The 17,005-nt window shown below is 38.6% G+C and overlaps 1 protein-coding gene across 7 annotated transcripts in view; it reads right to left on the bottom strand.

Annotated features, from left to right (window-relative positions):
- The window catches only part of astn1 (astrotactin 1), a 344,279-nt gene that overhangs the window by 128,310 nt on the left and 198,964 nt on the right, over positions 1 to 17,005 (bottom strand). For all 7 annotated transcript variants that reach the window (XM_035635262.2, XM_047332223.1, XM_047332225.1 and 4 more), the window contains 2 exons: positions 10,364 to 10,468; positions 3,880 to 4,068 (listed from right to left, as the gene is read on the bottom strand). In XM_035635262.2, coding sequence (XP_035491155.2) covers positions 3,880 to 4,068; positions 10,364 to 10,468 — 294 coding nt within the window. The remainder of the gene's footprint in view (positions 1 to 3,879; positions 4,069 to 10,363; positions 10,469 to 17,005) is intronic.

The raw sequence follows: 17,005 nt of genomic DNA, 5'->3' as shown, positions 1-17,005 counted from the left end.
TTATTTGTACATACTGTATATCTGTAAGTGTGTGTGTGTGTGTGTGTGTGTGTGTGTTTATTTCCAAGCTGCTAGATCATTAGGAAACAATTTGTGTAAGTCTTAAATTACCTCCCCAGACTGTGGCCTGCTGAAATGCACAATTGCCACAAAATATCACAGTTGCTGCAATGCTTTTTATTGATTTTATATTAACGTGAAAAAACCCAAACTACAGGATTGGTATTTTTTTCAGGGAAAGCTCAAATGTTATATTCATGAGAATTCACAGAAGCTGTTCACTTCATCTTTCAGCAGCCTACACAGTAGTTGATTTGGTAAATGAGATTGAGAAGTATGATGTCATATTATTTGACTAATATATAGCTGAAATTCATACACATGAAGCAATCAGAGTTGCTACATTGACATTAAATGATTTGGATTCAACACATTCCTTTGTTTTCTGCAATGGGAGATCAGTGACTGTAGTACTGGAAAAACTAACAAAATCCATTCTTTTATCTGTTTACATTTGATTTTTAATCATACAAATTAATAAGCTTAAAACTGCTCGCAGGCGCTTTGCCCCGGACAGCTAAGATGCAGAAAATGATCAGCTCGGCTTCTCCCTGAATATGGAGGGAGGCTGCAGTAGGGCACATCTTGTATTCGGAGCAAAGGCTGAGGACATGGATCATTAAACCCTCCTGTGAGCTCATTACTCCCTCCAAAAGGCCAGGACGTTTCCAAGAAGCCAGGGAGAGATTAAGAAAGATGACTCTGATTTCAAGTTTTCGTCGGTGGAATCAATTTATTTTCCCAGAAACTGATGGACCTGGGCCACGGTGAAACAGTTACCCCGGCTTAGATTGAATCGTTTCATATCTTCACAGCACCAACGTAATCACCAGGATCTCCGTTTGATGGGAGAAGTAAATTCTGGACAAATTCCACATCAGCTCAGACAATCTGATTTTCAGTCCCACATTGATCATGTGGGATGTTTTTTATTGTTGCTTCAACGCGGGCACTGATAACGGCAGGAGTTTAGGCTGCGGGAAATATGGTCTCCTATTACTGTTTACATCAAGAGTCACTGGTACAAAACAGTGAGAAGAAGTGGTCGCTATGAGTCAATTTAATTGTAATAACAATTATGATAATGATTTATATTATGAAAAGTAACTTTCCCCTTGTTGTTTTACGTTATGAATCCCACAGTGCACAAAAGGGTGTCCTGGTGTCTGATATTCCCTGACATATACCCTGGACCTACTGTACATAGATACATGTGAAAACTGTACTAACTGGGTTTTTCGCAGGCCATAACTTTGGATTTTTGCTCCTTTCTCCTTTCAATAAGTTATCACTTATAATCAAGTACATTTTTACTTGTTTTTGAAGTATTACTGGACACTCAATTTGCTAAATATATTAATTGGTATACTTGCCTTTACACAATATTTTTTTTGCCATGTTTAGCTGACCTTCTATGCACATTAATGGAGCAGATTATGCTAGCAATTAATTGGAATCAGTAAATTGGCAATGCACCAATTGAATACTGGTAATACTACACCAATTAAAAATTGTTTTTTCAAAATAAATAACAAACCTTTTTTTATCAAGCCTGGACAGAATATCATAGCCACATTTTCATTTTTGGCTGGGAGATAATATGGAACTTTATGGCCTGCAATTTTTTTTCTGGAGATTTGTTTAAAAATATATGTATGTGAGTCTGTCAATCAATGTCCTGATACTATGGTGAAATATTAAATGACATGTTAGATCACACTCTTGATACTGAGTGTAACTGAACATATCTGCTGTAGTGAATGTATACTTTATGAATATTGGATTGTTCTTCTTCTTTCAAATATTCAAATTAATGTCAATGTCAAAATCAGAAAATGACCAACTGATATATGATGCTATTGTAACCAAATGCTGGTGATTTCAGCAGATTCCATAACTATATTGTGTCAAGAAAGACACTCATGACCTCAATGATTTTTGCACCATGTTAAAACTGTAAAACTGAACAATTAGAACTGTAATGTCAAATCTATAACACACACACACACACACACACACACACACACACACACACACACACACACACACACACACACACACACACACACACACACACACACACACACACACACACACACACACACACACACACACACACACACACACACACACACACACACACACACACACAGTGGGCTGCAGAAAAGTTGTTGAAAAGTGGAGGGGAACTGACACCAATCCAAATAGAAAAAAAATAACCCCTTGATCTAGCATGATTGGGGGGAAGACTTTGCAGTTTTTAAAGAAGAAGCTGAAAAGAAGGAGAGTAGGAATTTTTTTGTTGTTGATTGTGTTGAATCATTTAGCAGCGTCTGCAACCGGTGTGTCAGAAGCTGAAAATGAAGAGTAATGTACTTTCCATGAGGGTGGGAAAACTCTGTCATTTAATGCCATCTGTCAGTGAAGAGGTAACAGGGAGTGAGCAGTGCAGCGCAGCAGGGGGTGTCCTTGGACAAAGCAGGGGAATGGAAGAAAAGTGGCCAAGGCCAAAAAAAGAAAATGATTGCGGACAGTTTGGAGCCACTGAGGTGAAATGCTGGGGGTGACGGGCTATTTCTTATCTCTGCTGTGATTTACCGAGAAAACACGAACGCAGGTACAAAAAGATGGATGATATGCCGGCATTTTGAGTTACAAAACAAATATATACAATTCAAATAGAAGTGCTTCGGGAAGGTGCATGTGGTTGAGTGTAATTGCTTGAGATAGAACAATGCTGACTGTAGTGCAAAGCCACAATATGAGCTTCAACACATGCTCTCCCTCAATGTGGGACTCAGACAGATGGTAAAACACCTGACATTACATTGAGTGTTATGCGTGTTACACAGAAAGTGTGGTGAATGAACAGATGCCACATGCCATCGTCATGTGATCTTTCTAAATGAAACAGCTGTACTGAGTGTGGAGCTGTCATTTACATGAATGGATCTTTCTGAGTTACAGTACATTTGACAATACTGCCACTACACACGAATGTTTACAGAAACGTTCACTTGTACATGTGATTAAAAAGCATCACCTGCTTGTCTACTGAGAGTATGATCACCAGTCTAAACTGTATTTGAAATGTACAAAAAAATTGGATATACCATATATGTACTGCTTTATCCATCATTCAGTACAAAGCCAGCCTGTGTACACATTTTCTATAAATATTTATACCAAAACAAATTAGGTACATTTACATTAAATGCAACAAATTTTTAGATTTTTGTGTGTTGGAAACATTTGGGGTATTTTAAACATTGTGGTCTCTTCCAAATGAAACCAAATGAGATAAAAGGTGGATTTTTGTGTGTCATTTGCATGGTTAATGGTAAACATCAACCCATACCCGAGTTTAACAATCAACAAGGATTATTTCTACTATAAGAAATAAACAAAAAAGATTGAAATATGGGCCTTGTGATGGTTTCTGAAAGGCTGGCACCTCTGGGTCCCATCACAATTCTCTAAGAAAAAGGGTACAAGTAAGAAAAGCAGAGAGGTAGAGAAGAGCTTTTGAAAAGAGGCCCCACGTGATGTTATAATATTCCTTCTTGCAAGGATTTACTCTTTATAACACAATAATCCCATCCACCCCAACACACACAGTCAGCACCAGAAACCTCAATGTATCTTGTGGTGATGAGCACTTATGATTCATTACAACCAGTGAGTGTATAAATGACTCTCTGAATTAAACTGATCACATACTTTTGAGGATCAGGCCAGTTTATGTTTTTATTTTCTATTTGAATGTCTAATTATAATTCTTTATCAAATTCAAACTGGAAACAAATGTGTGGGTCCTACCTTTGCTAATATCCTGGTACTCGAGCCACAGCTGTCTCTGGACCTGCTTGTTGGGGTACCAGATGGTACAGGACTCCTGGAAGCCATACACTGCCTCCTGCACATAATGGTTCCCAAACTCCCTGAGGATGGAGACAAAGTCACTCCGCTGCGTCGCCCCGTCCAAAGAATGGATGGCTGAGCTGAAGGCTGGGAAGAAGGAAAAATGAGTTGCATTTCAATTAAAGAAAAATACCTGGAATGTTTTTCTATTCAAGAACTTTTTCACTTGTCTAACAGGTGCGCCACAGAAAGCTGCAGCTCCTAAAGTCTTTCATGGAGCGTTATTAATGCTATTTGACGGAAACTGCTTAGGAATCAATGGTGCTGACTATTCCCCATCATAATTAACATTGGCAACATTAATATCGACATATACTTAATGTATCGATACATCAGCAGTCGGTACTAGTACTAGTCATTGGAGTTGAATTGAAACAAAAACTTTAACTCATGCCAACATCATGATGCTATGATGCTCAAAATGACAAAGCTGACATGATGATGATAAGCACATATAATGTCTTCCATCATTCACCATCTTAGTTGAGTGTGATAGCATGGTAACCTTTGCTAAATGGCATTAAACACACCAGCTCAGACTAACGGGAATTTATGCAATTTAGCATGTATAGCCTGATTCAAAATTTCTCTTACATTCGTTTTTGTACCGTGAGTTTTTTACAGCCATGCTACGTCAAATTCAGCAAATGCTTCGAACCTCAGAAAAGTGTGTAAATTAACTCCTTAAATATGATGAATGCTACCTGTTGGGCGAATGTGCATGAGGGTAGCAAATTGGCATGAATAAGGCCCTAATAATACCATGTAGGGCTACACTTCCTGTCCCATGTCAGGAAAGTTTAAAAAGAAGAACTTGACGAAGTTCTGATTTCAGAGATCCCCAAAAAATAAAAGTCTATCTTTCTAAGTGGAAATGCATTTTGCGTTTACCCGTTGATTGCACTGCAACTGGAATTAAGAAAAATGGTTCAATTTCAATTATATATATATGCAGCATGTTAAAAAATATTTGACGTGCTTTCTCTGGCATGTCGAGCAGCTTACCACCAGCTAGGTTAAGGCACATCCATCTGGCCTTCACAACACCAACTGTGCACTTTACCACCGCAGGAGTGCGCATCTGCTCTAGGTATATGAATGCTCCTGTCTTGTCTGCGGGTTGACAGGAGGAGTTATGGGCCACGGAGTTTAAGCATAACCTCAAAGAGTGAATTTTAGGCAAATGATCTGAAAATCTTTTGCATGGGGTCAATTAACAATTAACAACCATCTCGACGTGAGCCCTGTGCAAGACACATGTCAATCACAATATTTTGCAGCACAAAGGCGTTGTGCGCCCCCCTGGCCATCATGCAACATTTGACAGGTAGGCCTACATGAATACATTTAGACTTGTATTATCATGCAGAGTTAAACGGAAGAATGTCTACATAATTAGGATGTTTAATTCATATTCGTATTTATAATTGCTTCAAAGTGATGAAATACACAACCCATTAGTGAAAAAATCCATTTGAAAAGCAGACTAATTTACGTGACTCCTACAACAGTTCTAGGTGTGAATACTAGTAAACTGTATTCAAACCTAAAAGAAAACTGAAAATGATGCGGGTAATTCTCCTAAATCACTCTTATGCAGGACTTAAGAACAAATCTGTTCGTACTAACAATTCTTGAAATATGCCCATTGTTGAGGAAAAATTAAGATGATACTTAACATCTGCTACTTCAATTCATTCAATGGTCTGGCTTGACTAAGGGGTATTTTTTTGCACCATGATGTATTTACCAAATTCAGTGGTGATAGAAATAATAGTAAATGAGATATTTTAGTCTGGCTTGTAGCCTGACCAGCTAGAGTCATGCCACAATGGTGTGTGTGGCTAAATGACTTTGTAAACAGAGAAACCAGAGTTTTCCAAAAGAAGTATAAAATTGTTTTTGTCAATTATTTTGAAAAAAATACACCTATACATTTCTGGGGATTTTGAAAATACTCGATGAATCAGAATACTTGACAACAAAAAAACTTTGGTATGAATAAATAAGGCCGCCTGGGAGGCCAAATATACAGCACTTTGTTTAATCTTTGAGGCTCTGCAGTTTGAAACAGAATATGGAAACGCTCATGTTTACACTGTGCCTCTACAGCAACTATTATGCTCTTGTCGGCAATCTTTTTTTCTCTAGTATCAGTTTTCTGTCACTCACAATTAAGTACATGACGTTTCACATGGGTCACATGTAGAGTATAAGCCAATAATGACTGGACTGGAGCAACAGACAACTTTAAAGCCCAAGGCAAGAATCAGCGGTGAGCACCTGATTGTGGTAATGATGATGGCAAATGCTAAAATGTGATATAATGGTAGCACAACAATGGTAGTCAGTACAATGACTGGTAATGTCAGGTATACAACAACACTTGTGTAAGGTCTGGTAACATGAGCCACCATGAGTATTGAATTAGGCAAGGGTGGGTTTTACTGAATATGAGCTTCACTTGCCACTTGAAGGAGAATATATAATTTCTTCTTTCAAAATGACAGTCTCACTTTAACTCATAATTGTACTCGCGAAAAAAATAAGAGCCATGTAAATTCAGACACAAGACCCACCTTAAGATTATCAGTTGATAATGTGCTCGGGGGATTACTGCCTCTAATTGAACGTCCAAAGGCTCCAAGGCAAGCTTGTAAGTGGACCTTGAATTAGTTGAAATTGTTTGGTTCACTGCTGTTTCCAAGGTCAAGAAAGAGCTATCATGATCAAAATCAGACATTGAGCAAACTCAATCATCTGAAGAGGGCAGTGAAATGTGTTTGAACACTCCGGAAAAAGTGGTCTTTGAGTTGAGAAGTTGTTTTTGTTTTTGTCTTTCACTATGATCAAAAGTGTAATGTAACGGCTCATTGGAAACAAGTGAAGGACAATATTAATTTAATTTTAGTGAATTCCCCGACTGGGCTGCAGAACCAGAAAATAAATTGCACAAGACAGCATGTTTGAAATGATACGCTGACCATCCTATAACAAAACGCCTGTGTGCTCACTGGGTTTTTCTGTCTTGGCAAACATCGGAAAGTAAAAGTGCAATAGCAGTTCATCATTATCATTTCCAGGAGAAGCAGTATTAATATCTCAGCACTCATGCTCCGCTCGCTCTTACTTCTCGTCTAAAATTAAATTAGGAGGCCACTGAAGTGAGAGACAGAGAGCGCGGTGAGGATGAGCGATGGGCTTTGCTATCAGATGTAAAAATCAGTGGCCTTCCCCCTCTGGTGGCTGTTGAAAAATGATGAGCTAAAGTGGGAAATGTGAGTAAGAAAAGACGGAGGCTGCCGCGTCTCTTCAGAGTGAAGAGAAAATAGAAACTGTATCCTCGGCAGATGTGGCAGCCACTTTCCAACCAAAGAAGCGCCACTGGATACGCATTAGAGGTGTCATGGCTGTATTTACAGTAGGGGTGGCTGCACTTATCAGAATGGAGGCTATTTTTGACAGATTTCTGAATAATGAATGCACATGAAAACACAAACACACACACACACACACACACACACACACACACACACACACACACACACACACACACACACACACACACACACACACACACACACACACACACACACACACACACACACACACACACACACACACACACACACACATAATGACATTCTTTCAAAGAATGATTGAGTGCAATGTTTCAACAAATTCTACCCTGAAACATTGCCAACGGAAGAAGTTATGTAGTGAGGCAATGGGAAAGAAAGAAGTCAGACATATTTCTTTATATATCAACACATTAAGTAGTGAGAAACCCATCAGGAAGTATTCTGCAGAATCCCTGATGTGTCAGCAGCCAGGAGCAGCCTTCAGAAGAAGCACTGCTTGACTAATACCTATCCACTGTTATCTTACTCTGTGAAGTTTCCATGACAGGCGCTGTCAGATTGCCTTGGTCTTGCTAAGGCTACAGAGCTTTGTGATATGTGACAGGCTATCACAGAAACAAAGAAGAAGGCAAGGGAAATAAAATGAGACACATTTTTGCATGCTGACCTCCTTTCTATATATCCATCAACCTTTGCTTAAATATCTGTCTCAAAATCTGTCATCATATTTGCATGCGACATCCACTTAACGCTGACAATGGTCCAGTTTAACCAAAACGCTTCTGTAAATTCAGAAACTTTTTTTTTCTTTAAGAAAATGGGAGAAGAAGAAAAAAAGGAGTAGAAAGACAGAACCAGGATGAATATCTGCAATATCAATGTTGCTCTGCATACCTGTTGCCTAAATCACTGGTGTCATGTCCTGGCTTGTTCTACTATTCATAATAAATAAAAAATGTATTGTGGTAATCTGTACTTCTCACGAACAAACTCAAAGACACAATGCCATACAGATACAAACACTAATTATTTTGCCCACATGCTGTTGGGCTGGTAAGTAAGGGAAGCTCTAGTATTCTTTATCGTGTAAATGGGGTCGAAAGTAATAAACCTCCAGTGCCAGTTCATAAGGGAACATATAAATACACATACAAAATAAAAATCTGACCTGGATATTGTAATTTAATTGTGCATACATTCATAAGGTCCTTAACCTAATAGAATATCATAGCAGAGAATCAAAGATTAAGAAGAGATGTGCTATGAGGGACACATGGTGTCCTATAATGAGAAAATGTTGAATTTGGAGGAAACATATCCACAGACAAAAGTCATGCAAACATCTGTAAAAACTCATTATTACAGTATTTTGCTTAACAAGTGAATATTTAAAATAAAGCAGTATACGTGCAAAACCTTTTCGGCAGTGTCAGTCCGTCTGAACATGACTTTGGTCCAGGTTGAAATCCCAGCCCCATCAGATTTGAATAACTTGCCTATAGCTCACTCAAATCTGTTACTTCCATTCCATTCCTTCAAGTCATGTCTTTTACACACCCTAAGTCAACCTGCTCCTGCTTCTAATAGTTTTAACCACTCTTGAGGAATAGCTATGATTATTCTTGAGACATGGTGATGACTTTCTTTCATTGTGCATGTACATATTTGTAGAGTACAGATGTATCCAAACAAACCAGTATCATGGTTTGGTTGAGGTCACAATTACAATAGCCAGTGGACACCATCTTACTGCAGCGTGCCCCTCTTGTGCTTGTATAGCAGCTTTTTTAGCTTGTGGCCTTTCGAAGTGACATTTTGCTCATTTGTGATTAAAGGGAAGTTGACTCGCACTCATTTGTTGCCCTGCAGGGTTCCCTGCAAGCACCACAGCTGAACCACCAGAACCAGTCGATAGTTGACTGCTTCAACAAGAGTTTAATTGGATACAATGGACCCAATTCTAACCTTTTAAGCACTGCTTTACAAAATTGGCCGCTATGCACCCTGTGGTGATAGCCTTTACACGATCAAAAGTTTCGTTGTCATAAAACTGCTTCCGCTTGAAAATCAATGGGCCTTAATCGGCAGGGAATTGGAACATACACACATTAGAATTATTTTCTTCTTCGGTGCAGCATTTGCAGTATCTCAAAATGATTTAAATCAAGTTTGGAATTAGTAACAATGTCACCATATTATTTTTTAGCACAAAGAGGATGAGAACATGTGCTAGTCTGATAAAAAGGTGGCAGTATTCCCAAGAGCCCACCTGCCGGTTTATGCTCTTGTGAAGTTGCATACTAACATACACAAAGGTGTAAATGCTACACACAGATTATCCTCAATTGAACCATTAAATTCATATTAAACTAAACCATGACCACAGTTTATTCAGATTTACCTTCATTTTAAACCTGCCTGTGAGGACGCTCAGGTTAAGACGTTGTTTTAGACTAGATTTGTCAGTGAGTCTAGCTTGGAGAGGTTCACCACAAACCAATGACACCACCGACTAAAAAGTCCATATCTCCCACACAGTTGCTGTTGTTGTTGTTGTTGTTATCAGATTTTTTTTTTATAGACAAGGACGAGTAAATATTTTTTTGATCCATGTTCGAACTAATGTAGCTAAAGTTTTGTATTAGTTCCGTGTTAAACGTGCACATTTTCAGACGATGTTACCTTTCAAATGAAATCTCAAACGTCATATGCTTTCTCATTTGACAAAAAGACAAACATTACAATAAAAAGTGTGAATTTTAAGAGGTTAATCACTTAGTTGTTTAAATTTTAAATTAAGCAAAAGTACTCAAGCTGTCAAGATGAGCTGCTAGCCTTGAAGTGTCATGTTAATCATAATGTTATCAATAATTGATAGCCAGTGACATTTTTCTCCACAGTAAACACAAGAGATTTTATGCCACAGGGACTGGAGCATAGTCTCCTCCAGCATAAATAAACAATCAGCAATGACAAATGATATATATATAATTAATTGCCAGACATAAAAACAGATTTACCTTGCGAGAGGACCCACTGATTGAGTTTGACGTGGTAGAGCACAGAGCGGAGACTCCAGTGCTGAACAAGGGGGTAGCCAGATACCTCACTGTAGTTCACCATGCCTGCATTAGAAAGGAACACACAAACAGACACATTTATTAACATGAATACAGTTCTTGGTGCCAGATTAAAGTGTGGCTCGGGGTTCTTTACCACCACACCTGTAAAACTAAAAATAAAAATATGAATGCAATATCTACTCCTCCATAGTGAAGGGGAGATTGCAATCTTCGGTGCTGGATCAAAGGGTGGCCCCTACGCCTCATTCTTGTTTACTTTACTTGAAGAATCAGGAATAATATGAAATAAATATTAATATTATATCAGATGACAGGCGAGAGAAGCAAGCAAAGTCTGTTGGATCAAAGAGGAGCCCGAACTGCAGCTTACCCCCCCCCCACCACCAGTAAAAATAAAATATAATAAAAAACGCATAGGAAATGGTTACATTAATGTAAGATCAGTTCAGAAATAGCAATGTAGTGGAAGGCAGGCTTCAGTGTAAGATGAAAGCAGAGGCCAATATTGCACTTGAATATACAGTACATTCATATTAAACAGGAGTATTTAATATCAAGTACACACCAAATAAAGATGCCTCTAACTTTTTGACACGTGACTTGTGTCAAACCTATTAAAACAAAAGGTGTTTGACCTTTCAGTTCTCTCATGTGTAATGAATACAAGATTTTAAAATCAAATAAAATATGTATAGCCTTGGTGGCTCATCATAATTGCAGTGAGTTTCTAAATGTATTTATTCACTTTTAGAGAGAGAGAACATTCAGTGATCACAAAAAAAACAACAGCCTTAAATATAGTAACCACATTTGCTCACAGAAAACATTTTGTATTCACTCTGTATCACCTTTAAATTGTTTGCACTTTGACAAAATGTGGGAAGCATTAGTGACAATTAAACCATTATCAGAACCATAGACTCAATCAGTCTCAGCGAGGGGAAGCTGTTTAGCCGGGAAGTATATAAGACTGCGTCAAATTATTATTTTAGTGGAATTTTGCTCAAGTGCAGTGAAAAATGTCCAACACAATTACCCTGAGCCCAGGGTGAAATTGCTTGCGTTGTCTGGCCAACAGTCCAAATCACAAGGATAATCAAAAATGCAATGATATAAAACCTAGAGAGCTGCAATTTTTTGATCCATGACACAATGGAGCAAGTGAATGTTCGATATTTCTGCTTAATATATTGTGACTAAATTACAATTGAGTGAATTATTATTATTTTATTTTTTTGCTGAGCTGTCATTTACATCTGGTTACATGTTGATAACATACATTTTAGTTTTACAAAGTTTAAAATGCAGTTTTAATATGGAAATATAATGCAAATACAGCCCATTAAATTATTTATATTGATTTTGTATCATTTACCAATCCTTTGCCTGCTGAAATCAATAACGCTCAAATATATCAACCATGTGCGAGTGGTTTCCATGTTGATGCACTGTGTGCTCTGTCAGACGTTGTTCACACATGTCTGCTGCACTGACCAACGACCTGTCATCTTTTATCTGCCGTAGCCAGTGGTCAGGGGCGCGTAAAGCACGGCATACATGTAAATGAAACAGCAACATGAGGGAAGAGGAACACATTAATCATTCACCACAGGGGGAAAGACCCTCTGCTGCTCTAAGACAAGTTGGTGTTAAAGGACCAATCAGCTTTTTTTTTTTTAACAGCATGACGTGATAGAGAATTTGAAAAATTATAATAAAGTATGTTATTACAACAGACATTTTTCATTTTGTCTAATTATTTTGGGAATAAACGCTCCGTCTGTCTTGCAATCGATGTCTCTATTTTTGCACTAGAATGCAGGATCAGGCCTTTAACATTAACATCACTTATATTCTTCCATAAGCAGAGGTGCAGAATATAAATCATCTTCATCTCCCATGGCAACTCACAGCCGTGTTACGCTGCACCGGTGGGATTACAGCCATACATCAATGTGACTGTGCCCATTGTGTTCACAAGGCACATCCAGAAGGTAGCCGGATAACGCTGGTGACTGAGACATGTTTCCTGCAGCCGTGGACACGGAAGAGAGGAAGGGAAGGGAGACGGGAAGGAATGCGATGGAAGACAGGAATAGTTGGAGATTTGGTTTAGCGAGTGAGAGGTAAATTGAGGCATGAGAGGACGACACTGTGAAAGACGAGAGCGGCAAAGGTGTATCAGTGTGAATTGGAGGGGGGGGGGTAGAATAGGTGCATTTGTTTGCAGTCGCAGCTATGTGAAATAAACATGGAGAAATTGTGATACATATTCAGAATTGAAGCCAGCCTGGGACACTGTCAGTGTCACAGAGAAGCGACTTTTGTAAACAACTGAAGCCCCCACAAAAACCGGATGACACAGAAAATAAAGGATACTATTTTTGAGTTCTCATCCTGTGTCCAGACTGTGTGCGTGTTCTTTTAGCCGAGGGAATTCATGACACGGGTTACAGTATTTAAAAAAGAATTGGCCCCTGTAAGCCTCTGGGCCCCGTTAATACTTACGCCATTGCTTATCACTAATGTGATGGCGTTCAATAAGAATGTACAGTAGCAATTGTGTTAATTTACGCTCAGAGCATCTTATACAAGTCCGGCTATTAAAGTTTTCCAAAACCGTCCAATTCATATATCAGTTTGGTCCCAAACATGTCGACGTATCTGGTTTTATCTCACAAACATCTTCCTATAAGTAAAATATCTACTGCTCAACAGCATTAAAATATTATGTATAATATAAAAACTAATTTGGATTTTCACGTGAGGTGTCAGAATGCTTCACCTCATCAAAGGAGACAGGACCACACTGCTGGAGAACATCTGTGAGTTGGAGGATAATGATTCAAACTATTCATTATTGATCTTAAACCATGTTTTTAATTTTAACCACTGTTGCCTTATTAGTAATAATAAAGAGCCCCTCTCCACTATAACTATTCAAATACATTAATACATTTCTTCATCAAGCTCATAATTTATTTAACAGGATAAAAGCATAAACCTTATCTGCTGCGTATTTCATCACCTGCAGAGTCAAAAGTCAGAATTGCTTAAGTGTCTCGCTTCATGTTCACACTTTAAGAAGCTGACCTGAATAACAAATGAAAAATTTAACTAAGACTGGTGTTCTGATGATTATTGTAGTTTTCCACATTTTTTTGCCCTTAGATGAGGAAACAACAAAAATTCTGATTCAATTTAAGAACAATCCCTTTGTAAAATCACCCCTTTCGGACGTGTGCTGTGTTGGAAGTGTTATGCAAATAGGTTGGATTTAGTGACACTGCTGTTGTGACTTCTAAAGGTGACAGTGAGACAGATGTGTTAGATCTGGATGTCAGTTACGTACCAAGGTTTCAGACAAGGCATGCAATATCATAAAAAAAAAGAAGCTTCACTTACGGTCAGCAAAGCCAGGCTGATACTTTGGGTTTTACATTAATTAAGAGTTGATAGTCGGTCCTGGTCCAAATTAATGGAAATTTGAACATGAACGTAACATAATATTAAAACCCCCCCGAAAAACCCCCAAAAATAGTACTGTCTATTTTGAGCATTCAAATGGCGACACAAATTAGATATGAGGTATGATGAGTGTTGAGATGTGAGCGATGACTCTTTTTTCTTTACGAGGCTGCTGCAAAAATGCAATATTTGGCAGAGGCCAGACACCCACTATGAACTTGACGAATAAGCCACTTAATGTGATGTTCCTGCATTGTCCTCACCTTCAGCTGCATCCATTTATCCCCTCTTATGGGAGATGGCTCCCTGGGAATGATAGATATATTCTCCAGCACAGAGAGAGCAATAGCACACCACCACATACCCTCCCTGCTCCCTTAGTGGAAATGAATAACAAGCTCAAAACATATATAGTAGTGCAGCGTATTCTTCTTCTTGCTGAAAGGCCTTGTCTCCCTTTTAGCCCTGGGGTGCTCTGCTCTCATTGTCTGACAGAATGATTAATTTGAGTGAACTTCACTTTGCAAACATCCCAAGTTCACAGTCTCTCTCGCTTTCGGAGGAGCAGCTTGGTCCGGGCCTGTGCCATGTACCGCTGCTGATTCCCTTTGTGAAAAATGCAAGGTGTAAAAAAATGTCTCTCATAACAAAACCACTCCGGAAAGGAAACGCTTTTGAAAGCCACCAAATAAATAAATATTACTTTCTTTACAACAGTTGACCAGATGGCATTTAGGAAATATGGCTGTCCTACATGGCTCTAACTGAATTTGTGGACTGCTATACCTTCAGCTGAAGGCTTGGTTTAGATCAGACGTGGATATTAACTGAATACATGTATCCGAATACTGCACCCAAGTACACTTTCCACATACTCAAGCTGTATTTTAGTGCTTCTGCTTCATGAGACGTCACATATTCTGATGTGTGATGGTATACCATCAAGCCGCATCCTCACGTTTTTACAGTCAACGTATTCCGGCTGGAAATAGAATAGTGACAAACTGCAGCATATTATATGCTCATAAAGAGCCACTTTACTACCTGTTTTCACTCCAACACACTCAGAAAATACATTCAGACACTATTATACTACTACGACTACAACTACTACCTTCAAATCGCAGTGACACGCCCCCAATCTCTCCATACAAATGGCAACTTTATACTGTCCACGCTGATGATGATATCCTATATTCATACGTTCATACATTCATGACATTGTCTTGTACTCATCCAGGTTTTTTTTTTGAAGGGGGGGGCAGAATCAATAAATAATGCAACAATTGGACTAATTAAAATGCACAGTGACACAAACACAGAGAGACCTGTGTGATGCAAGAACCAATGCAAGATTTCCTGTAATAAACAATGTGCTGTCTTAATGGCCAGTTTCATGCTTAATGACTATTTCAGTTGTGTGTTGACTTGAATGCTGAATTTCTTGGTGTAGCCAACTGAACTGTGTTAAACTGAAATGTGTCTCTAACATTTTAAATATTAAAATGCTACATTTACCAAATGTAGTAGTTAAAGTATGGGAATTACAATGAAACACAATAAAAATGCACACATGGTTGAATAAAAAACACTAAGTGCCACCCACGGGAGTGATGTTTTAATTCACTTAGTCAATGTGTTTAGGACAGAGACTATTTCGTAAATATAATGAAAAAGGTGTAGATTGAACACATGTTGGGAGACATTCTTTTGTCAAATGATAACAATTGAATATATGATCCGTCCTGTCTGACTCCAGAGTCTGCAAACATTACTGACTTAAACAGACCTTTAATTGCGTGAGAAAACATGGCAGGGGCCCTTTTATTGCTGGTGAAGTGCTCCATGTGCAAGTAAAACTGTTCGGCTCTCAATCAATTTGTAAGTGATAAAGAAGAATGTTAACCACCGATCCTGCGCTTTGAATGTCGGGGGCCCACGTTGTGATTTCAAGTGGATCAAACTTTGTGCCCCGCCACTGTGTTTTGGTTCAGTGTGAACATTTTGTGCATGAAAAATAACCTTTCCTCATTAAATTGAGACCTAAATATTATGTTTCTCTCACAATGTTATCACTGTTACAATTGTACAGCAGGTGTAATTTGTGGGAGACAAGGTTGCTGCCTGCACTAATTGAACATGTTCAACATGTTGAAGAAGTGACAGTGATGACAGAAAAGAGCATCAACATTCCGAGTATTTTTGCTATTATATATATATTCCGCTTTAAACTCGACTTCAAATAAGGTTTTGTTATTGCTAGCTCTCACCATCACCTCATGATAATTTTCAGACATACATTTTATATATAAGGGCAGGACAGAGGCCACTCTGAATGTAATGTAATTTAAATGTAATCTCCACTGCTGGAGACATTTTACTAATATTGCAAGAAATCTGTCTGTCACACACTGCTTGCCACTGTCTATTCTCTGGTTCGCTGGTTTTTCCTCTTCTTCATGGGTGTTTACTTTGCGAGTAAGCGCCAAACGTTTGCATTAGTACTGTCGCCCTCTGTTGCCCTGGAAACTGTCTTACATGATGATGTTAAATAAAACAAGAGGGCCTTCGCCAGCCTCCTGCTGGTTGGCGCTCGGGCCCTAATAAAGAAAAAGTGTGCTGGCCATACGGCGCCCTGGATTTCCAGCCATTCTAAAAAATATATATATAAATGAATGCGTGACGTCTGTCAGCTGCTCTGGACTACCGGTCGTTCTGTGATTCTCCAGATCACACAGATGGCCAGTCCGCCCCTGGTTGCTCAGAATCAAGTACACCAAGGTGTGGGCCTTTGGAAAAAAACAATCCAGAGACCAGGCACCTTTCTCAGGGCAGGAACTAAAGCAAATGAACAACCTGTTCCATATTTCCTAAAAAAAAAAAAGTTTCATGGGCCTCTAAATTATGTCTGTCCTTGACAGTTGTTTTTTTGGTCCATTGATGCTTCATCTGCTTCCAATTATTCATTGTTCATTAATTCCACACTACATCGTACATGCATATGGTATCCTTTATAATATTTGCTCTTTATAACTTAATTTCACTTCCTATAAATAATTTCAACAGGTCTGAATTTGCGAGTTTTATCTCCTGTCTTCTTTAATTTGCAAA

This window comes from Scophthalmus maximus, chromosome 5 (genome assembly GCF_022379125.1).
Source record: "Scophthalmus maximus strain ysfricsl-2021 chromosome 5, ASM2237912v1, whole genome shotgun sequence".
Taxonomy (NCBI): Eukaryota; Metazoa; Chordata; class Actinopteri; order Pleuronectiformes; family Scophthalmidae; genus Scophthalmus; species Scophthalmus maximus.
This window is presented reverse-complemented; position numbering and strand designations above follow the sequence as displayed.